The 24477-nt window shown below is 35.3% G+C and overlaps 1 protein-coding gene across 1 annotated transcript; it reads right to left on the bottom strand.

The window, feature by feature from the left end:
- Positions 1 to 2554: 2554 nt before the first annotated feature.
- LOC114927459 (uncharacterized) lies at positions 2555 to 7725 on the bottom strand. The gene is made up of 2 exons (XM_029297401.1): positions 7693 to 7725; positions 2555 to 3136 (listed from the first exon to the last, which is right to left on the bottom strand). The coding sequence occupies exons 1-2, from the start codon at positions 7723 to 7725 to the stop codon at positions 2555 to 2557; spliced, it is 615 nt and encodes a 204-aa protein (XP_029153234.1).
- Positions 7726 to 24477: the final 16752 nt, after the last annotated feature.

The following is a 24477-nucleotide window of genomic DNA, read 5'->3' as shown; positions in this document are numbered from 1 at the left end:
TTCTTAACTTATTGGATATTGTGAAGAACAAAAAAAAATATCTATACCTAAATTTTATTATTTTTTTTGCTCCCATGACTAAATTTTTTTGGGTTCGTCACTGATTACACATCTGCATTCATAGTCCTCTTTAACAAATGTCGTTTATTTATTTGTTAGTCAACTCTTTGGCCATCGATGGCCACCTCTCTTCTAGCCACCAGAGAACAGACATATTATATATATATATATATATATATATATATATATATATATATATATATATATATATATATTTCTCATTTTACTCTCACATAAGTTTTTTCCTGTTCTCTTCTCCCTCTTTTTTCTTTGAAGAACAAATAAAAGGATCCCTTTCGAGGGTTGCCATCGCCACATCAACCACAAGTCAGCGGTGGCCTTCTCCCCTTTTCTTCCATTCTCTTTTACTCATTCTTTCTTTGTCTCTATTTTTTGTTTCTTTCTCTTTTTCCTAATCTTTGATCTTTTTTCTCTCCTCTCTTCCACCCACCTTTCTTATCTTCCTTTTTTCTATTTCATTTCTTCTTCCTTCTTATTCTTTCCTTCTCTTCTTCTTTTTCTCTCTTTTATCTATTATCTTTTGCCTAATTTTATCATTGAATTTTAGCTTTTAATAATTATTTTTGGTATTTCATCTCTCTTTTGTAGTATTTTTTATTTTTTTATGGTGATTTTTACTATAGTAGAGCATTTTTCTAAATCTAAGAAAAATATACTTTGAAAAAAAATTTTACGAAAACGTTTTTAGATTCGAAAAATATACATGCCTATTCGGACAAGAAGACGTATCCTATGTATTATAATACATTTGTGTTGATTTACAAATGAGAAAGACTCCAATTTGTCTCTATTTTCACTCATTAAGATTCTTTATAATCAAATATTGTGTCTCATCTCAGTTTATAATTTAACATAGAAAATATTTATTTTTTTTAGATTTAGAATTATTATTTTTTCTACTATCTTTTAAGTACTATTTAGCTATTTCTATGAATGAAAATGGTTTTTTAATAAAAAAAAAAAAATTTACCATCGGTAATACTATTGCCATGGTCTGGTAGACTTTTAACTTTTTCTAATTCATTTTTTTAAAATTTGTACTATTTAAAATAATACTTTTATCATAAATAACCACGTAGCTGTGAAAAATAAAAAAAAAACGTATATTTTGTTACAATAATAAATTTAGTATCGATACAATAAAAATATGGACAAATAAAAATGTGACTTGCAGATTATATTATTCGTATAAGCATTTAAATTTTTATTTAAAAATATATTATATTATTAAAAAAAACTTAAACATAATTATTTTTATCTTTGACGAACATTGTTCTTTTAAATTTGATAAATTTTAAAATCAAATTAACTTTAATTTATGAATTTAAAATTTTAAATAATTTAAAACAAAAAATCGAAAAGATAAATCTGAACCAACAAGAAAAACCAATTTTTCATCTTCTTCTCTTTTTAACTTTGAGCAACCATGATGGCATTCCTGATGGAAAAAGAAGAGTTCGTGAAAATCTAAATAACATTGTCATATCCAGTGGCGGAATTTGAAATAAAATTTTGGGTCGAAAATTTAACATAAAAATTTAATAATATTTATATTAAAATAAAATTTATAAATATAATTATTCTTTAAGTTTGTTACTATTAAGATAATAAATAAATAATTCTACAGATAAAAAATATAAAATAGTTTATAATAGTACTCTTCGAGTTTTTAATGACTTAAAATTTTTAATAATTGAATCAAAACTAAACTTTTCAGCAATTTCTTTTTCAATGTAAATAATCAAACTATCCGCAAGAAAGTCGTCTTCCATCTTGTTTCTTAACCTTGTCTTTATTATTTTTATTGCTGAAAATAATCGCTTTGTAGTAGCTGTAGAAATTGGAAGAATTAATATCAGACGAATTAATCTATCAATCAAGTAATATACTTTTGACTTTTTTGTTTTTGCTAAACATCTACACAGTTCATGACTAGTTGACAAATTCTTCATTTTTGGATGCTAACGAACATCAAGAATAAAAAGCTGAAGCTGAAAAGGCAAATTAATCTTCTCTTGTTTAGTAAAGTCTTCGGGATAGTAGCTGTCAACAAGAGTAGAAATCTTAGCAATGTCAAATTTTTTGTAAGCATCCTTAGACATGAGAGTAGAGCTCAGACTTAGTAGATCTATTATTTGATCATTAAATCTGCTATTTAACTCCTGTAATTGCTTATCAATTGTGACTAAAAATATCTCCACTCTAAAATAATGCTCAACTGTAATATGATCTTTTGGGTGACGCAAGCGTCCTTACTTTGCAACATAAGAAGCAGTTAAATCAGGAATTAGAATATCATGTTGCTCACAAAATGATTTCACACTTTTCAATAATTCCTCCCATCTATCGTCTCTCATGCTTTGGATAAGTGTTTTTGTAGAATGAACTAGTTGAACAGCATTAACTATGTATTGAGAATGCTTTTGTAAAGCTTGACAAAGAATATCAGTTATTCCCATAATATAAACTCAAATTAGGTCAGGGTATTGTAAGCACTACATGCATCACCACGCTGAGAATAAGTTGATCCATCAACAATAATCTTTTGTAAAACAGCCAACGTTGCACCATACATATTTTTCAAACTGCAAACAAAAGAGAAATGAGAACTCCATCGAGTATCACCTACTCGTTTCAAAGTACCAATTTGATTTGCCCCTTTACCAGTTTCAAGTTCATCAATCTCTAATAAATGGACAATTTCATCTGTCTTGACAGCATGTAACACATCATGTCGCTTACTAGAAGAACAAATGATGTTGACGATAAAAGTCAATTTTGAAAAAAATTGATGCACAGGAATAACTTCTCTTGATGCAGCAACTAATGCAAGTTGTAATCGATGAGCAAAACAGTGGATATAGTAAGCATAAGGACAATATTTTAAAAATAATGCTTGTAACCCATTCCATTCCCCTCTCACGTTGTTGGTGTCATCATATCTTTGACCACGAATATTAGAGACATCAAGACCATGTCGAGAAAGAATGCTGCACAATTCTCGTTTCAGAATTAATGATATAGTATTTTTGACATGTACAAAATCAAGAAAACGCTATTGAATAAAATCATGTATATCAACAAATCTTAAAACAAGTGCCATTTGTTCTCTTTTGGATTCATCATGAGATTCATCTACTACAATGATAAACTTGGAATCTCCAATTTCCTCACAAATATGCTTTCTCACCTTGTTTAAAAGTATATGCAAGATTTCTTTTTGAATTTAATGTGAAGTATATTTAGCATTATATGGAGCATTTTCTAACACAATTTTTGCAACTTCATCATTGTAAGATGCTATGAGTTTTATCATTTCAAGAAAATTACCTCAATTTTTTTATTTTGGAGTCTCATCATGGCCTCTAAAAGCACAAGCTTAAAATGTAAGCCGACGAGTTGCATCAATGGAGGATTTTAGACGTAATCGATTCTTTTGAATTTCCTCATAAGTATGATCCTCAATTACATTTTGGATGTGACTTGTCTAATTTAGTAAATCTAGACATGATCCAACTGCATTATTGTGTAGTGAGCAAGGATCTCCAATATATTTAAGAAAAGCACCATACTTTTCATCATTAATTTTTTTTCCAATTTCTAAATTCTTTACTAATAAAAATATCTAACCCATTACGTCCACTGGATTTTTTCCTAACCAAATAACAAAATAAACAATATGCAGCATCTTCAGAAGGTGAATACTCTAACCATGAAGAAAAAATGCCAAACCAAGCATATTGAAATCGTTTTGGATGCTTCGTACCAGATAGAGGATAATTGTCAAAATACTTTCGATATGGACCCCATTTAAGATAAGCTCGTCTAACCTCATCTTTCTGGTTTGGATGATATTGTCAAATTTGAAGTCGTTCCCCAGAGTCTCGTTCCAAAGAATTAATGTCAAACTCATCAGATGCAACTCTTTGAACTTTTGAAGGTTGTATCTCACTTTCTTCGTGATTCATTAAAGTAGAAGAACTATCTATAGGTGTTGATATTGTAAAAGTTATATGTTCTCCTTCTTGAATATTAGCATTCCTCTTAAAAAATGTATCAATTCTTTGATTTTTTTTATCATTATTTTGTATAAAAATTTGAATATATATATTTTGTCAAATATGTAAAAAAAGTTAGAAGATGAATATTAAAATTTATAATATTTATTGAATTTTTTTATTAATTTATACAAATACAATAATATCAATATTTATTAAATATTCTAATATTTTTTATCATATAAAAAAGTTAAATTAAATAAATAATAAAATATAAAATAATATTAAATTAAATAAATAAAAAATATTTAATTTTTTATATTTGAATTCAAAGGCAAATGGAGTGTTGCTTGTTGAATAGATAAGCAAAGTAAAGCGTGTTTTTATAACGAGAAGCAAAGCAGCAAGAAGCCATTTAAGCCAACTGAACTATTCTTTATTTTGAACAACTACTACTAATTTTTTTTTATAAAAAGTGGCTCCCATTGTCTTAGTTAAGCTCCGCCACTGGTCACATCTCTAGCAATTTCAGCACAAGGCTGAGTGCATGTGTTGTCTCTGCCGCCAAAATTATAGTAGTCGTTGCGTCTTTACTAATTGTTTGGATCGAGAGAATTTGAAAGTAAAGAAAATGGGAGAAGAGAAAATTGATGGAAAAGTAAGTTTTTTGTTATTTGGATAAGAAGAGAAAATAGAGAAAAAAAAAATAGTGTGAGACCCATTAAATTATTTTCTCTCCACAAATGAGATAAAAATGAAGAGAAATAGGACAAATATGAATAAAATTATACATTTGCCCCTTATCATTAATAAATTATAATTTACATATAATATAAATAAGGATATTAATGTAATTTTATATTATTATAATTTTCTTTTTTCTCATTTTTTTTTCTATCCAAACAAAATTTTTTTTTTCTATTTTTTTATTCATTTTTTCTTAATTCAAACAACATACAAATAATTCTACTTTTTTTTTTCTCTCATTTTCTTTCCTCTTATTTTCTTTCCTTCTATTTTCTTTCCTATATCCAAAAAGTTAAAAAAGAGAAGATGAAGAGCAATTTTTTTCTCAAATTATTTTTATGTTTTTTATTCTAAATTATTTAAAATTTGAAATTAAAAATTTTAAGTTAATTTAATTTTAATATTTGTTAAATATAAGAGGATAGTGTTTGTCGAAGATAAAAAAATGTTTTAATTTTTTTAAATAATTAAAAGAATATTTTTTAATTAATTATAAAAATATTTTAGTATCACTACGATATACATTTTTAAATAAATTAATGAAATACTGATGTGAATAATATAATTTATATATTATATTTTTAGTGTACTGGTACATATAAATTTATTATTCTAAAAAAACAAACACAAAAAGGGATAATGTTTTAGCTACAATAGAGAAATGACGATGATAATAAATTTCCACCCAAAATATATATTAGTGATCGATAACAATATACTAAGTTAATCTCCTCAACCGATTGTCATTCCTATATTATCAAAATTAATTACTTTCTTCTTTTCATATTAATTATTTTTTTATGTTTGTTTCTATATTAAATTAATTGTTTCTTTTAATTTTAATATTATTAATTAGTTTATACCTTTTATACTTTTTAGATATTTATTAAATAGCAATATTGGTAAAGATCATAATTATAAAGAGAGAAAAAATATGGTGATTAATAAAAGATATTTTTTTAATTTATAATAATTAATAAAATTTAATAATTTATGTAACTAAAATAAGGAATATTAATTTGAAAAGAAGAGGTTATTTGAATTTTAGAGTTATTTTTTCCCCTATTTTGGTTGAAAGTTCGAAGAAAGAGAAATATGTTTCTTTGATTAAACTGAATACACGATTACGAATGTAACAACACTCCTTTGACGCGCTTAAGTCTAGACGTATACACGTTTAATGACTTGCTAAATGCCGAAGCCGGATAAGCAACTCCAATTCCCCTCCCTCGAGTCCTGGGACTAACCTGATCTTGTTCCATCAGAGTGGCAAATTGGTAATTGTAGTTGATTGGATAGCAGTGGTAGACAAAAATAATACAATGTACATGGGCTTTTAAGTCAGTGTTGATCTCTCATTTTTCTGGAAGCAAAAATGTATACATGTTTTTTTTTTCTATATTATTTAGAATAAAAAATAAAGGATAAAGGTTGGTTCCCCTTGTTATTTTGGGATTTTTTATTTAAATAAATAAAAAATATTTTATTTATTATAATAAATAATTTTAAAAATATTTATAAAAATACGTAATATGTCTTATCTCGTTTACACTGTAAACGAGGTAAGATTGGGTGCGGCCTATATATACATGTCGTTCACAGCGACATTTTGGATCTTATCTCTAATTTTTCCACCACTTTCTCATTTCTTCTATCTTTTTTGACTATATTGTTGAGTAACACTAAGATGGCGCACGTAGATGCACGTGATCCGGACATCAATCGACTGAACGCGACGTGGTACATCACCAGATAGCCGACTTCGCAGTTAGTTTTGTTATCTTCACATTTATGTTATTGCATATATGTATAGCTATGGTTAGGATACTTGCCAAGAACTAGAATATAATTTATGATTTAGGTGGCTGAATGTATCGTTAGTAACAGATCACTAATAGGGTATAATTTTAGGAATGTGGTTCTGTTTTTTTTTTTTTTGTAATTAAGTTATTAAGTACATAATTATTAATTTAGATATTAAATATTGTGGTAGATATTTTTTTTTGAAGTTAATTTATTAATTATATGTTTCTTAATTTATTAATTTAGTTATTAACTGTCCAAGTAAAAATTATTTTTTAAGTAAACAATGATGTAATTTTGTATTTACCTAAATTAAATTATTAAGTAAAAGTTTGTTCATTAGATTATTAATTACTTTAGTAAATATTTTTATTTTAATTAACGTGTTGAGAAAATGTTTATTAATTAACTTAGTAATTATTAACGTAAAAGGTGTAATTTAAATAAATTCAGTTAGTACATATTTGTAAATTTCTGTTAAATAAATGTATATAATAGTTAACTTAGTTTGTTATGTCAATACTCATTGGAACTTTATTTTTCTAATTGTGATAATTTAATTTTTATCAGAGGTCTTGCCTACTTCTTTCTCGACGAGTGAGTCACACACTTCCACCACCAGACGCCATCGTCCCATATTTGAGGGAGGCTGGCTTCGGTGACACGGTACCTCTCAGGGACTTCGTCTTTGATAACTCCCTGATCACGGCATTTGTGGAGCGCTAGTGTCCGGAGACCCACACGTTCCACCTATCATAGGATGAGTGCACCATCACCCTGCAGGACGTTGCGTACCACCTCGGGTTATGCACGTACGGGAAGCAAGTGGGGGTGCTTCCGTGATTTCTACATATGGTACGGTACTAAGACATGGGAGTTTGTGGAGCGACTACTTAGTGCCAGGCCTCTAGTGGTTCAGTAGCAGGGAGCTCAGAGGAAGGAGTCTTTCTCGTTGAAGCTGACATGACTTCGAGACCGAGTCCGACATATGCCCGACACTACTGATCCAGACACACTCTAGCAGTATGCGAGGTGTTATATCATGTTACTGATTGGAGGTTACCTGATGACGGACAAGTCGAACAATCTGGTCCATCTATGGTGGCTGCCATTACTTGCCGACTTTCAGACGTGCTCTGGTCTATCTTGGGTTTCAGCGGTGCTTGCATGGACCTACCATTCTCTGTGCTCTGCAGCACACCAAGACACGACAGACATAGCTGGCTGCACTATGCTGTTGATGTCTTGGATATACCAGAGATTTTTACAGTGGTGTCCACCTGACCGATAGGTTTACATATATCCTATGACAACGAGGTAACCATCCTTTATGGTTTGCTTGTGTTCCAAATTTGTAACTCATTATGATGTTTCATAAATTGAATTCGCGTTATTCTTGCAACTGTTGACAGGTTGATAAGGTTGACGCAACAGAGTAGGGACCAGCACGAGATGAGGGTCCTTCGATGGCCTCTGTCACTAGATCAGTTATTAATGAATGAGGTTAGCACTAAGATTTTACTCTCTTGTAGTTCCATGAATTGTTTAGCCTTTGATTTAGCTTGTATTACTTATGATTATTTCACAATTATCGCTGCAGTTTGTGTGGATACTGTACAATGACCTTATACTGTATGTTGTGTGTCCGCCATGGTTTATTGATGAGGTAGAGTGGGGCACATGGATGTCTGTTGTCTCCCTCGTCTGCTTCAATATTGTCGAGTTTTACCAGGTTGACCGGGTGAAGTGCCAATTTAATGGAGAACAGCTGGTGTCGGAGGCCCCAGTCAATGTTGATAGGTTCCTGACATCCATCGGACGAGGCGAGGATGTCTAGTGGCCTGACAGACTTGTCGATTGGTATGATCGTTGGAGGGCATGATTTGCAGAGGGCCACAGGATCTCCATTCAGCTGTGCTCCGATTATAGACCTACGCAGGAGTATTGGGATTGGTACTAGAAAGCCCATGTTATGCACTTATCAGGTCAGAATGTACTTGATGATCCCAAACTGCTCTATTTACCTGCTGACGTCCAGTCTACTGTCAGTCAGCCAAGGGACGTTCTTCACCTTCCTTGGGACGTCCCCGATCAACATCGGCGTGCTGGGGAGGTTTGAGAGAACACTCGACGGCCTACTAAAAGAGAGAGAGAGGGGTGCTCTTGGATGTGGTTATGTATTCACATATGATGATACAACTACATCTTGGAAGTCTACGAAACAGACTCTAGCAGCAATATTTTCTAATCATGCTAAAATACTTGCAATACATGAAGCAAGTTGCGAATATTTCTGGCTTAGAGGTTTGACTCAATACATTGAATAGTCGTGTGAACCATCTAATAAGAAAATAACTTCAATATTTTGTATGAAGATAATTCAGTATTGATGTGTGAGCATCTTTCTCTTATTTTCTGTTTATTTTAAGTTAGAATTTAGTGAGTTTAAGTATATTTTAGTGTTAAAATCCTCCTTGTATGCTACTTTGAGTTGTTTTGGTGTTTTAATTATTTCAGGTGAAGTTCGGATCCGTGCAAGAAAAGAGAAGAATTGAAGCTACCTACTAGGGCGCTAAACGCCAAGTTGGCATTTAGCGCCAGCAACTCAACAACGTTAGAAGCGTTCTATCCCCTTTTGGTGCTAAATGCCAAAGCTGGCGTTTAGTGCCAGGCAATCCAGATCACAACCTCATCAAAGAAGCACCTTTAGTTGGATTTAGCTTTTAATTACTCTATTTTATTTTATTTTAATTATTTTTATTTACAAACAAAATCTTTTAGGTTTAGAATTTATTATTTTATTTTAGTTTCAAATCAAATTAGGTTAGATATAAAAGAGAAAAGATTCACCCTTCAGGAGGATCTTCTTATTTCCGCACTTCCATACTTACTGAACCCTAGTTTTTTCTGTGAAGCATGAGCCACTAAACCTCCTTGGTTAAGGTTAGGAGCTCTGTTTATTTCTATGGATTGAGGTTATTACTGTTCTATTTTAATTAATGTATTGATTCAGTTTTAAGGATTACTTTCGTTCTTCATCTTATGAATCTGGGTAGATCGGAAGAATAACCCCTTATTCTGTATGCGTTCTTGTGATTCTTGGAAGAGATATCTCACCTGAATAATAGCTTGAAAGTAAATTTCTCCTAAATCATTAATTACTTGAACTAATCGGGATACATGACATATAATCCTCTTAGCTTTGGGTAATTAGGGTTTTTTGGCCATAAACTAGAATTGAACTTAACCCTCTAATCGAAATTAAGTGACCAAGACATTGACGGTTAACTAGGTTAAAGGAGACTAAATCACTAAGACATTAGGGTTTAGTCACTGACAGTTTGCCATGAAATGAATCTTGCATGATTAAAATAGTTGGTAAGAAAATTTAATCTGAAAAAGTAAACATCTCTGGTACCTTAACAACTTTCTCTCGTATATTTCACACCACTCTCACTGTTTGTTTTCTTATTCTCTAAAGTACTGTTTAATGCTTTTTGAACCCCAAAACATCACTTTCTACTTGCCTAACTAAGGAATCATTCGACCATTGTTGCTCAGTCCATCAATTCTCATGGGATTGACCCTCACTCACTTGAGGTATTACTTAGTACGACCCGATGCACTTGCCGATTAGTTTATTGTTTTGAAATACCGCACCAAATATGCATTGCTCAACTTAAAGGTGGATATATCAAAGATGATAGAACAAAGCATATTTCTCCCAATTTCTTCTTTACTCATGACTTTAAAAATCAAGAAACGATTGATATCCAACAGATTCGCTCAAGTGATAATTTGGCAGATTTATTCACAAAGTGACTTCCAACATCCTCTTTTGAAAGATTTGATACACCAAATCAAAATACGTCGGTTTCAAGATCTTAAGTGATGTTACTAAAAGGGGAGAGACTGTACTCTTTTCCTCTTGATTAAATTTTTATCCTTATTGAACTTTTTTAACAAAATTTTTAAAAAGACAGTTTTTATAAAAAGAAAAAAAAGACATTGTACTATTTTTTTCACTAAAAATTTTTTTATTGAATTTTTTTTAATGAAATTTTAACAAAACATATCCTAAATAGAAATCCAATAAGAAATATTATAATATTATTTATTATTGAGTGGATGTTTTGGTTGGTATGCCTCGTGCAGTACCAAACCAATAATCATCCATTGTAGTCAAATTTGACTACTAAGCATTGTCTATAAATAGGCCATATATTTGATAATAAGTATAGCACATTTAAATGCACAAAAGCAAAGAGTTTCAGTAGCAATACAAAAGGCCACGTGACTTTACTTTATATAATGATATATAGGTAATGTCCATGATAGTTGTTAGTCAAAAAATATTTTCGACTAGGATAAGCTGATTTAGAATATTGAAGAAATAATTGGGATAGAAGTAGATGTCAAAAAGGTGTACATGCAAGTATTAATTAGGAGTTACAGAATATAGATTCGATCTCGGACACTTTGTTAAATTAAACGGGTCCAGTCGAATAAATATTCGAATGAGAAATCGAATGGTTGCTCGAGATAGTGAATCGAACGGTTACATAAATGGAGAAGTTGAGAGCTTTCACCATGTGAGGAATTGATAGGTAACGTGTTATTAGCAAAAGAGCGGAAACGATTACCAAGGAGTGCGCATACAAGACAGCACTGTGTAATTAATAATCGGTTACAGAAGCAGACTATAAATATTAGAAAGTGTTAAGGAATAAAGGTTGGAACTTTACTTCAGAAATTACTCACGCACATTCACATCCTAGAGACTTTCTGAGTCTGCTTCGAGTCAATTATCTGCAGGGTTCCTTCCACATGTCTTTACTTTCCTTTTAAATTTCCTATAAACTTTATCTTTCAAGCAAATTTACGTTTCATGAAATGTTTATCTTTCGAATGCAATTTACATTTCAGTATTTCTAATCTTCATGCCCAAAGTCTTTTGACCCAGTCGAAGGCACCTTTACTTTTTTTTAATTTCAACGCAACCTTTTCGATTTCAACCAATTTCCTTTTCGAATTTGTTGTTTTTAACTTCTTTTTTTTTTTTACAAATTTTTATTTACTCTTTATTTTGATACCTGTCTAATTCGAGACACTTTGATGTACTTATAGAAAATTGGTATCTGCAAAGAGGAGTAGGTTTCGCTCCCAGGCTATTAGATATCGAACCACCATCGATTTGCTAAAAATCGACAAAACAAATTGGCACGCCCAGTGGGACAGTTTTAAATTGAAGTGTGTCAAATAGTTTTTGGTGTTATTTGGTGTATGCGATTGAGAAGTGGGAAGATTATTCACATGGCTGATGAATTGTCAAATGTTAATGGTGGTTCGTCCACCAATGATAGCATACCAGTAATTGTGCACTCTGCGGACGTGACTTCACGTTCGGAAGGTGTAATTGAAGTGAAAGCATAGCGGTTACTACTGTACAAACTAAAACTGTCGGACGTAACATTCGTCCACGTAGTTCTTTGCCACTAATCCAGCCTCTATTAAACACTGGATGGCCACCTTATGATCTACCTCCTGGTTATACCCCATCAGTGAGTGGTTTTGCTCCTCATGTTCATTTTGGGAGTACAAGTGGATTGAATAATCCTCAAAAGCCACAACAGCATTCCGAGTATTCTCGTGATTATAATGTGGGCTTTACATCGAATGCTGCTAATTCCATAGCAGTATATCGACAGCATGTAGAGGAAAGTCATCATGACTTAGTTAACTTGTTGACTCAGCAAATGACCACAATTCTAAATCCTATGATGGTTGATCACGAATTGAAATTCGAACGCCTTGTTAGACAATTCGAACGAATTGCTCGAATCGTGAATTATAATGAAGGTGAAAGGCATGAGGCCAGGGGAAATAATGAAGGATTTGAAAATGTGTTTCAAAATGAAAATAATGTTTCAAATAGAGAAAATCCTCATATAGTTCCCCGTGGGCAAGATGCGGATGATGTTCTAGCCAGATTACGTGCTAATCATGGTGGTGAACGTTATCAAGTCACCAGAATTGTGGAAGATGTGCTTAATCGAGTGGGTTTGAATGTTGATTTTATGAATTGACCACATTTCGTATCTGCTTTCTCTCAAGTTGTTCAAATGGCTGAAGTGCCAAGAGGGGTGAAAAATCAAAAAATAATCACAAAATTTGTAGGGGAAGTAGGAGAATCAACTACTGAACATGTTGCTCGATATTTGGTTGAGATTGAAAATTTAGCCAATGATGAGAATTTGAAAATGAAGTTTTTTCCTTCTTCGTTAATGAAGAATGCATTTACTTGATTTTCAAATCTTAGACCAAATTCGATAACAACATGGAATCAGTTGGAATCTATTTTTCATGCTCCATTTTATCGAGGGGAATTAAATATGGCAGTTAATGATCTAGTGGCTTTGAAATGTGAAGATGGTGAAACTATTGATGATTATATGATACGTTTCAAAAATTCTAGAAGTAGATGCTATGTTTAATTACCCGAGAGTGAAATGGTGAAAATAGCAGTTATGGGGCTAGGATTTTATATGCATTGAAAGTTGCTTAATGTGCATATTCCTGACTTAGCCCATTTGGCTAAAAAGGTTCGTCAGGTTGAACTCATGAAAAAAGAAAAAGAGAAGCATAGGAATGAGCAGAAATTAAAGAGTAAACCTTTTACTCAAAAAAAGAAAGTTGCTTATGTGACTATAGAGTCCTCAGAAGAGGAACTCGATTTCGAGGCTGAGATCAATTTATTCGAACTTAAAAAGGGTCCTCCATTTGTTTGTTCTTTACTTAAAAAGCTTCCTAGTAATGAAAAGTTGAATGATTCAAAACTGAAAAGTGGAAAGAAATATAGTTTTGATATTTCGAAATCTGATAAGATTTTCGATGTGTTGCTTAAAGATAAACAATTAATTTTGCTTGAGGGTAGAACTTTACTTTTGGTGAAAGATTTGAAAGTGAACCTTATTGTAAAATTCACCAAGCAACCAGTCATTCGACTAACAGTTGTGTTCGTTTTAGGAACTTAATTCAGGAAGCTATAATGGAGGGACGATTGAAGTTTGATGATGGGAAAAAGGAGATGAAAGTTGATGTTGATCCTTTTAATGCTAATGCTAGTTTTGTTCAACCATGTTTTGGAGTGAAAATGGTTGGTATGTCATACGACTTTGATGTGGCTCTTGATGATTTCGAGTCACAAGTTTGATCGATGTATCCTCAAGCAGGAGATGGCCTGCTAGATTTCTTAGTACAACAAAAGATTAAAGATCGGGACATATCTTTATGTCCACGAGGTAACTGTATTTGATGCTAAAGCTGCAGCAATTTTCGAGAAAGAGAAAATGAAGAAGGAGTTAGCTCATAGAGAGGAGCAAGCTCACCAAAGGCAGCCAATTCGGCGTATGAAGGGACAAAGTTCCAAGGCCCCTCAATAAAATGTGGTTACACCTTTGAGCCGGTCTCAAGCTATAGGTGTTCAATAGATTCAGAATTGTCAGGAATTTCAGAATTGAGATGCTCTCTATCGACGGAACCCACAGTGGGGACATTGAGGATCTCCTCAAAACCAGTATCCCTACTACCGTGGTCGAGCCAGAGGCTATTCAAGGAGGAGAGGAAGAAGAAACCTCAATAAAAATAAAAAGCTTCAATCAGACAGAGGCAAGGGGGCAACACCGTCAGTGCACTCCTGAATAGTCTTTCTTACTGATGGGGAGACATGCCCTAAAGGGAATCTTTCTCCCACAATGGTGGAGAAAGGTAAAGCAATAGCTCATTCTTCGAGAGTCAATAAAGGTAAGGAAGTTGATTTAGATGAAGAGTACCTTGAGGAAGGAGATGATGAAATGGTTGGAACGATTTTGATTATTCCAATTGAGTATCTGGGAGAATATGAAGGTGACCCAGAGGAAGATTATGACATGGAGGCTGAGGAAGCTTTCTCTTTCATTCGATATGAGGATGAGCCGGGCTATTTTCTAAGGACTACTGGAAGGAAGAAATCCCATCTTCGCCCACTCCATATCACCACTACTCTGAATGGGATTAAAGTAAATAAAGTTCTGATTAATGGTGGAGCAGCAATAAATCTCCTACCAAAGAGGATGCTGATGAAGGTGGAAAAACATCTTGATGATCCGGTCCCCACTAACATTGTTGTAACAGACTTTAGTGGTTCTTCGATGCCAGCAAAAGGTCTTGTTATTTTGGGGGTGAATGTTGGATCATCCAAACGAAACACTGTGTTCATGGTGGTGCCATCAAAAGCAAGTTACAATGCTTTGATCACCTAAGGAAAGCATTTGTCACTATGAGGAAGAAGGGATTAAAGATGAATCCTTTGAAATTTGCTTTTGGTGTATCGGCTGGGAATTTTCTAGATTTTGTTGTTCGTAAAAAAGGAATTGCAATCGATAAAAGCAAGGCTGATGCAATATTAGCATTGTCTGCGACCAAATCGAAGAAAGAAGTGCAATCTTTCCTAGGAAAGGTAAACTATCTTCGAAGGTTTATTTCGAATATTTCTGATCGAACTCGAGTGTTCGCACCCTTAGTAAAACTAATTGGGAATATTGAAGAAATAATTGGGATAGAAGCAGATGTCGAAAAAGTGCACGTGCACACATTAATTAGGAGTTACTTAATACAGATTCGATCTTGGACACTTTGTTAAATCGAGTGGGCCTAGTCGAATAGGTATTTGAATGAGAAATCAAATGGCTGCTCGAGATAATGAATCAAACGGTTACATAAGTGGAGAAGTTGAGGGCTTTCACCACGTGAGGAATTGATAGGTAATGTTTTATTAGCAAAAGAGCGGGAACGGTTACCAGGGAGTGCGCATACAAGACAGCATCGTGTAATTAATAATCGGTTACACAAGTAGACTATAAATATTAAAAAGTGTTAGGGAATAAAGGTTGGAACTTTACTTCAGAAATTACTCACACACACTCACATCCCAGGGACTTTCTGAGTCTGCTTCGAGTCAATTATCTGAAGGGTTCCTTCCACATGTCTTTACATTCCTTTTAAATTTCTTGTAAACTTTATCTTTCAAGCAAATTTATGTTTCATGAAATGTTTATCTTTTGAATGCAATTTACATTTCAGTATTTCTAATCTTCATGCCCAAAGTCCTTTGACCCAGTCGAAGGCACCTTGACTGTTTTTTTTTTAATTTCAACGTAATCTTTTCGATTTCAACCAATTTCATTTTCGAATTTGTTGTTTTTAACTTTTTTATTTTTTTTACAAATTTTTATTTACTCTTTATTTCGATGCCTGTCTAATTCGAGATACTTTGATGCACTTATAGAAAACTGGTACCTGCAAAGAGGAGTAGGTTTCGCTCCCAGACTATTAGATATCAAACCACCATCAATTTGCTAAAAATCGACAAAACAATAGCCTTTGAAATTTTTAACGCATTTCAGTTATGTCTTTAAATTTTAAAAATGACCAAATAAATTTTTTAAATTGTAAAATGTAAATTTCTGTTGGTCTTTTTGTTAATTGTCATTAGTGATACACTGATGTAGACCTTTAACTACCACATTGATTATATAACATAACCTGTGAGATGGACACCATAATAATATGTTCAAAATAGTATCTTAAATTATTTGTTTGTACTCAATTCAAATTCATCATTAATTTTAAATCCCTAAAACTTCGCATCTGAGAATAATCTCTATTTCTGAAACAAAAGTGCGGAGAAAGAAGAGAAAGAGAAAAAAGAGAGAAGAAGGAAATCTCCAAATAGCTGAAAAATCACGGCTAGGTCACTGTCAAAATCACAAAAAGGAATGGTTTTTAACCTCAGATGGTGAAGAAGAGAAAGTCGATAGCGACCAGCCTGGACGAGTCGATCGAACCATGTACACATAGTTTTGTAGTGCCGCTAATTCACTAATGCAGCTCTATACTCACGCCATGAACCAATAGGAGCTCTCTTTCCAAGCCAGTGAACATCACAGTCTTGAAAAGCTATTAGTGGATTTGATGACAACAAGAGGGAGGATTCAGAATGAGCTTGATTACTGTGGAGAGGAGCCATCAATGTCGCTCAGAGCACCACCACAACACCAACCATCACAAATAGTAATGCATGTGACTAATTCTGACTTTCCATTAACTTCAGGGTCTTTTGTCTAAACAATGATGGGGCAAGGACTCCAGTCTGAACAATATGATAATCAACCAAAGAATTCTATGAAATGTTTTGTCAAGCCCTCTTCGTCGAAGTCTTCAACACTATATATTAAGACCTCTTCTCCTTCATTCGAGAGGAATCGAGATTTTTGTTATCTTCTTTCATGTTTATTGGTCAAGTTATTACCTTGTACTGGCATGGAAAGTTAGTGAAAATATCCAAGTGCATACCGCATTCTATCTCGTTTATGTATGCTGTCAATTTATACCAAGCTCCTGCTATCGTCGCGATGTGTGTTCAAGAGCAGCTTAACATGAGGCCGGTTATAATTGACGTTGTTACAGCTCTAAACTACCTCGCATCGCAGAAGTACAATCCTCAAATTTATCCTATACATGGCTCTAGAAGAGGTCCAAATTCTTTGAAAGCGAGAAGGGACGATGCTATAGTAATGAGAATGAGTTAGAGAAATCTGTAAACTAGGAAAGGTAGGTTAGATTGGTATATTTGTCTTTGTTCATAATGTGATTGTCAGAAAATCCTTGCAGTTGATAGAGCCAAGAGTGACAGACTGGAGCCCCTGTTAGACGATCAAGACAGCAATGAAAGAGATGAGTCCATGAGGAAGAAAGAAGAGGTTTTGGTAGGGGTAAAAACTCAGGTGCAGTGAACTTCACGTGAAGTTGATAGCTGAAAGCAGTTAAATGATTTGACTAATTTGACTAAATTTTATCTAACAACTCTCAATTATCAACTTCACGTAAAGTTGACTGCACCTGAGTTTTCAGCTTTGGTGGAGACCAAAGAGGGAATATAATTTGATGATGATAGGAGCAATGCAGCGTCAAAAATTGGAGAATCCTTTTCAAGAAAGAGAAAGGAAAAGGCTCCCACAACCGGTCTGTTTGATAACAACCGATTACAGTTCCAAAATCCATGAGGACCACTTCCATGAGATTGTGAGCAAGAAGCGGGTGATTCCAGAGGTCTGATTTGATTTGTAACCAGATGAGTATCTAGAAATCAGGGAGCAGATTCTGAGGAAGGGTTAGAAGTTCCTGTATAACCCTATGACTAATGTAGGCATTCTGATGATCAGGGAGTTTTATGCTAATGCTTGGGTGACCTACAAGCATATCAATGACATGAATCCTGAGTTCAAGACCTGGCGTACTATGCTTCGAGGGAGGATCTTAGAGTTTGGGCTAGAGAGAGTGAGGGAGATACTTCAGTTACCACCATCCAGAGAGGACCCCCACTCTTACTCTCACAGGCTCACTAATGATCAGAGTTTGGACCAGATCCTCACTGATATATGCCTTTCCAAAGTACAGTGGAGAAGAGATGCTAGAGGTCAGCCATACCAGCTGGAAAGGCATGATCTGAAGCCAGTTGGCTAGGGGGTGGTTGGAGTTCACTCAGCGCTCCATCATCACTATGAGTAACCGGTCTAAGGTTAGTATTAACCGAGCTATGATGATTCACTGCATCATGCTCGGGAATAAGGTGGAGGTACATCGTGTGATCTCTCTAGAGTTGTACGACATAGCCGCAAAGGCCTCCACTTCTGCTAGGTTGGCCTTTCTTCACCTCATCTTCTGCCTGTGTGAGGCTGATCACGTCCGCATTGAGCGAGACACCCCTATTGACATCGACAGGCCGATCACTAGGAGGGGTATGGAGTATGCCAAGGAGCTTGGGTGAGCACCGCCTCAGGAGCCAGTTCCCCCGCCACGGCCGAAGCAACCTGAGATGCCTCAGGGATCTTATTTTCTCCTTCATGACTATTGGGATCAGTTGACAGCATCTATTGGGCAGCTGACTTCTTTTGTTGACCAGCTGAGGATGGAGCATCGGAATCACTCAGCCCTCCTTCGTCAGCTAGTGGAGGAACAGCAGAGTCAGAAGCAAGAATTTGAGGAGCTGAGACGCTAGAGAGGATTTTCGGGAGGAAGCATCCACCAGGACTGAGGTGGTTGAGTTTCATTATCTGCTGCTCTACTTATTTTCTGTCTTTCAGTATGATTTTCATGTTTCTTGTTATCTGTTTAAAGCTTTTGCATGATCATTAGTAGTGTCTTATTGCTTTCTAGTATAGTTATTTATTTTGGTATTCTATGTTTAGTTTAAAAAATGTCTCATGTATTGCTCACTGAGTTTGAAAAATAAAAAATAAAGAAAAGAAGTAGTAAAATGCATAAGACTTGAGTTATATATATTTTGAGTGTTCTGGTTATTTTGATGTGGTAGTATGGTGCACAAAATTGTAATCACACTTTTGCAACTCTGCACAACTAACCATCAAGTGCACTGGGTCGTCCAAGTAATAAAACCTTACGCGAGTAAGGGTCGATCCCATAGAGATTGTCAGTTTGAAGCAAGCTATGGTCATCCTATAAATCTTAGTCAGGTGGATTCAAATGGTTATGAGGTTTTGATAATTAAAGATAAATAAGATGTAAATTAAAATAAAGGTACTTATGTAATCCATTGGTGGGAATTTCAGATAAGCGTTTGAAGATGCTTTGTTGCTTCTGAAGCTCTGCTTTCCTATTGTCTTCATCCAATCATGCGTGCTCCCTTCCATGGCAAGCTGTATGTTGGTGGGTCACCAATGTCAATGGCTACCATCCGTCCTCTCAATGAAAATGGTCCAGGTACGTTTCTGCACGGTTAATCATCTGTCGGTTCTCACTTGTGTCGGAATAGGATCTCTCTATCCTTTTGCACACTGTCACTGCGCCCAACATTTGCGAGTTTGAAGCTCGTCACAGTCATCCATTCCCCAATCCTACTCGGAATACCACAGACAAAGTTTAGACTTTTCGGATCTCAGTAATGCTGCCAATTGGTTCTAGCCTATACCACGAAGGTTCTAATTTCACGGTTTCGAATGCTCTGTATCAGGAGAGGCAAGTCAAATCCGTGGATCAGAGACCCAAGAGATTATACTCCGGCTATCGTCCAATGACTACGTTGAACATCATGTAGATCGCTTGTGGTTGTCAGGCACACGGATCTTGGCTAAGCGAGTAACGAAGATAGTTGGTGATTGTCACGGGTCACCCCTTCATTCTGACTTAACTGAATTAAGTACGAGAGTATATCTTGGAGAAGAAGTAGGTGTGAATTGAAAGAAAAATAATAGTACTTGCATTAATTCATGAAGAACAGCAGAGCTCCGCATCTTAATTTATGAGGTGTAGAAACTCCACCGTTGGAAAATACATAAGAGAGAAAGGTCTAGGCATGGTCGAATGGCCAGCCTCCCTCAAGGTGATCAAGAGACCAAAAGATGATCCAAAGATAAAATATAATAGTCAAAAGTGCTATTTATACTAAACTAGTTACTAGGGTTTACAGAAAATAAGTAACTAAGTGCAGATAGTGCATAAATCCACTTCTGGGGCCCACTTGATGTGTGTTTGGGCTGAGCTTTAAAGCTTTCACGTGCATAGGCCATTCTTGGAGTTAAACTCCAGCTTGGATTCCAGTTTGGGGGTTTAACTCCAGTTCTGGTTCCAGTTCCGGCATTTAACGCCAGAAAAGGGTCTCTAGTGGGCGTTTGGATGCCAGTTTGGACCGTCAAATCTCGGGCAAAATATGCACTATTATACATTGCTGGAAAGCCCAAGATGTCTACTTTCCAACGCAATTAAGAGCGCGCCAATTGGGCTTCTGTAGCTCAATAAAATTTACTTTGAGTGTAGGAGGGTCAGAATTCAACAGCATCTGCAGTCCTTTCTCAGCCTCTGAATCAGACTTTTCTCAGGTCCCTCAATTTCAATCAAAAAATACCTGAAATTACAGAAAAACACACAAATTCATAGTAAAGTCTAGAAATGTGATTTTTGCATAAAAACTAATAAAAATATACTAAAAATAACTAAAACATACTAAAAACTACCTAAAAATAATGCCAAAAAGCGTATAAATTATCCACCCATCACAACACCAAACTTAAATTGTTGCTTGTCCCCAAGAAACCAAAAACAAAAATAAGATAAAAAGAAGAGAATATACCATAAATTTCAAAATATCAATGAAGCTTAGTTCTAATTAGATGAGCGGGACTAGTAGCTTTTTGCTTTTGAACAGTTTTGGCATCTCATTTTATCCTTTGAAGTTCAGAATGATTGGCATCCATAGGAACTCAAAATTCAGATAGTTTTATTGATTCTCCTTGTTTAGTATGTTGATTCTTGAACACAGCTACTTATGAGTCTTGGCCGTGACCCTAAGCATCTTGTTTTCCAGTATTACCACTGGATACATAAATGCCACAGACACATAACTGGGTGAACCTTTTCAGATTGTGACTCAGCTTTGCTAGAGTCTCTAGTTAGAGGTGTCCAGAGTTCTTAAGCACACTATTTTTCTTTGGATCACGACTTTAACCACTCAGTCCCAAGTTTTTCACTTGGACCTTCATGACACAAGCACATGGTTAGGGACAGCTTGATTTAGCCGTTTAGGCCAGGATTTTATTCCTTTGGGCCCTCCTATCCACTGATTCTCAAAGCCTTAGATCCTCTTTATCCTTGCCTTTTAGTTTAAAGAGTTACTGGCTTTTTGCTCTTGCTTTTTGGTTTAAAGAGCTATTGGCTTTTTCTGCTTGCTTTTTCTTTTTTCTTTATTTTTTGCCATTTTTTCGCAAGCTTTGTGTTTTTCACTGCTTTTTCTTGCTTCAAGAATCAATTTTATGATTTTTTAGATTATCAATAACATATCTCTTTTTTATTATTCTTTCAAGAGCCAATAATTTTAACATTCATATACTTCACTATAAAAAATATGCACTGTTCAAGCATTCATTCAGAAAACAAAAAGTATTGCCACCACATCAAAATAATTAAATTATTTTCAAGATAGAATTCAAAATTCATGTACTTCTTGTTCTTTTGCAAATAGAAACATTTTTCATTTAAGAAAGGTGAAGGATTCATAGAACATTCATAGCTTTAAGACATAGACACTAAACACTAATGATCATGTAATAAAGACACAAACATAGACAAAACATAAAGCATAAAAACCAAAAAACAGAAAAATAAGAACAAAGAAATTAAAGAACGGGTCCACCTTAGTGACGGAAGCTAGTTCTTCCTCTTGAAGATCCTATGGAGTGCTTGAGCTCCTCAATTTCTCTTGCCTTTGTTGCTCCTCCTCATGGCCCTTTTGTCCTTTCTAATTTCATGGAGGATAATGGAGTGCTCTTGGTGCTCCATCCTTAGTTGCTCCATATTGAAACTCAAATCTCCTAAAGAGGTGTTGAGTTGCTCCCAATAGTTGTGTGGAGAAAAATATATCCCTTGAGGCATCTCAAGGATTTCTTGATGAGGAACTTCCTCATGTTCTTGATGAGGTCCATGAATAGGCTCTCTTGTTTGCTCCATCCTCTTTTTAGTTATGGGCTTGTCCTCTTCAATGAAGATGTCTTCCTCTATGGCAATTTTGGCTGAATTGCATAGGTGACAGATGAGATGAGGAAAGGCTAACCTTGCCAAAGTGGAGGGCTTGTCAGCCACCTTGTATAGTTCTAGAGGTATGATCTCATGAACTTCCACTTCCTCTCCAATAATCATGATACTATGGATCATGATAGCCCGATCCACAGTTACTTCAGACCGGTTGCTAGTAGGAATGATAGAGCGTTGGATGAACTCCAACTATCCTCTAGCCACGAGTTTGAGGTCATGCCTTCTCAGTTGAACCGGCTTGTCTTAGGAGTCTCTCTTCCATTGGCTCCTTCCACACAGATGTCCATGAGGACTTGGTTCAACCTTTGATCAAAGTTGACCCTTCTAGTGAAAGGATGAGGATCTCCTTGCATCATTGGCAAGTTGAATGTCAACCTCATGGTTTTTGGACTGAAATCCAAGTATTTCACTCGAACCATTGTGAGCCAATTCTTTGGGTTCGGGTTCATACTTTGATCATGGTTCTTAGTGATCCATGCATTAGCATAGAACTCTTGAACCATCCAGATTTCGACTTGTTGGATGGGGTTGGTGAGAACTTCCCAACCTCTTCTTCGCATTTCACGTCGGATCTCCGGATATTCACTCTTTTTTAGCATGAAGGGGACCTCGGGGATCACCTTTTTCTTGGCCACAACTTCATAGAAGTGGTCTTGATAGACCTTTGAAATGAATCTTTCCATCTCCCATGACTCAGAGGTGGAAGCAACTGCCTTCCCTTTCCTCTTTCTAGAGGTTTCTCCAGCCTTAGGTGCCATTAATGGTTATAAAAAAGCAAAAAGCAGAGCTTTTTCCCACACCAAACTTAAAAGGTTTGCTCGTTCTCGAGCAAAAGAAGAAAGAAGGGAGTAGAAGAAGAAGAAATGGAGGAGATGGAAGTGTATGAGTGGTTCGGCCAATGGGGTGAAGAAGTGTTTGTGATGTTTGAAATTGAGGGTGGTAAGGAGGGGTATTTATAGGGTAAGGGAGAGAGGGGATCCGTGTGAGAATGGGTGGGTTTTGGAAGGAAATGTTTTGAATTTGAATGGTGAGGTAGGTGGGGTTTTATGAGGGGTTTTTGGGGAAGAGTGGATGGATGTGAGTAATGGAGAGATTATGGGAAAGAGGATAGGATTTGATAGGTGAATGGTGTTTGGAGAAGAGTGTTATGGAAAGGTGTGAAGAAGAGAGTGTGAGTTAGGGTAGGTGGGGATCTTGTGGGGTCCACAGATCCTGAGGTGTCAAGGATTTCTCATCCCTGCACCTTTCTGGCATTTAAACGCCCTCTGTGTGCCATTTCTGGCGTTAAATGCCAGGTTGATGCTCCTTTCTGTCGTTAAACGCCAGTCTGGCTGCCAATTCTGGCATTTAACGCCCAGAATGCTGCCAGACTGGGTGTTAAACGCCCATTCTGCTACCCTTACTGGCGTTTAATGCCAGCCAGACACCAAACACCCTTTTCTGGTGTTAAACGCCAGTCTGGCTGCCAATTCTGGCATTTAACGCCCAGAATGCTGCTATTTTGGGCGTTAAACACCCATTTTGCTATCCTTAGTGGCGTTTAAATGCCAGTAAGCTCGTCCTCCAGGGTGTGCTATTTTTTATGCTGTTTTTTATTCTGCTTTAATTCTGCAGCTATTTTTTTTACTCTACATGATCATCAATCTAAAGAAAACATAGACTAACACTAGAAAAATGAGAAAGTAATTAATATAGATAAATAAGATTGGGTTGCCTCCCAATAAGCGCTTCTTTAATGCCAATAGCTTGACAGGAAGCTCTTACAGAGCTTCACAAGTGCTTAGAGCATGATTGTGGCCTCCCAACACCAAACTTAAAGTTTGAATGTGGGGGCTCTGTTTGACTTTGTATGGAGAGAATAGGATGAAGCTTTTCATGTTTCATCTCCATGTTTACAGGAGAAGATCCTTGAGCCTTAAACACACGGTAGTCCCATTCAATTGAAGGACTAACTCTCCTCTGTCCACATCAATCACAACCTTTGCTGTGGCTGTGAAGGATCTTCCAAGGATGATGGATTCATCCTCCTCCTTCCCAGTGTCTAAGATTATGAAGTCAGCAGGGATGTAGAGGCCTTCAACCTTCACTAAGACATCCTCTACAAGTCCATAAGCCTTTTTCATTGATTTGTCTGCCATCTCTAGTGAGATTCTTTCAGTTTGTACCTTAAAGATCCCTAGTTTCTCCATTACAGAGAGTGGCATGA

This window comes from Arachis hypogaea, chromosome 3, assembly GCF_003086295.3.
Source record: "Arachis hypogaea cultivar Tifrunner chromosome 3, arahy.Tifrunner.gnm2.J5K5, whole genome shotgun sequence".
Lineage (NCBI taxonomy): Eukaryota > Viridiplantae > Streptophyta > Magnoliopsida > Fabales > Fabaceae > Arachis > Arachis hypogaea.
The sequence above is the reverse complement of the archived record's forward strand: the minus strand, read 5'-3'. Positions and strand labels throughout refer to the sequence as shown.

Bases quoted from the DNA above. Each gene is read 5' to 3' on its own strand.
- LOC114927459 (XM_029297401.1), bottom strand. From the start codon at position 7,725: ATGGACCAGATTGTTCGACTTGTCCGTCATCAG. The intron at 3,137-7,692 runs GTAACCTCCAAT...TTTATTCAATAG, and splicing joins TTCGACTTGTCCGTCATCAG to CGTTTTCTTGATTTTGTACA.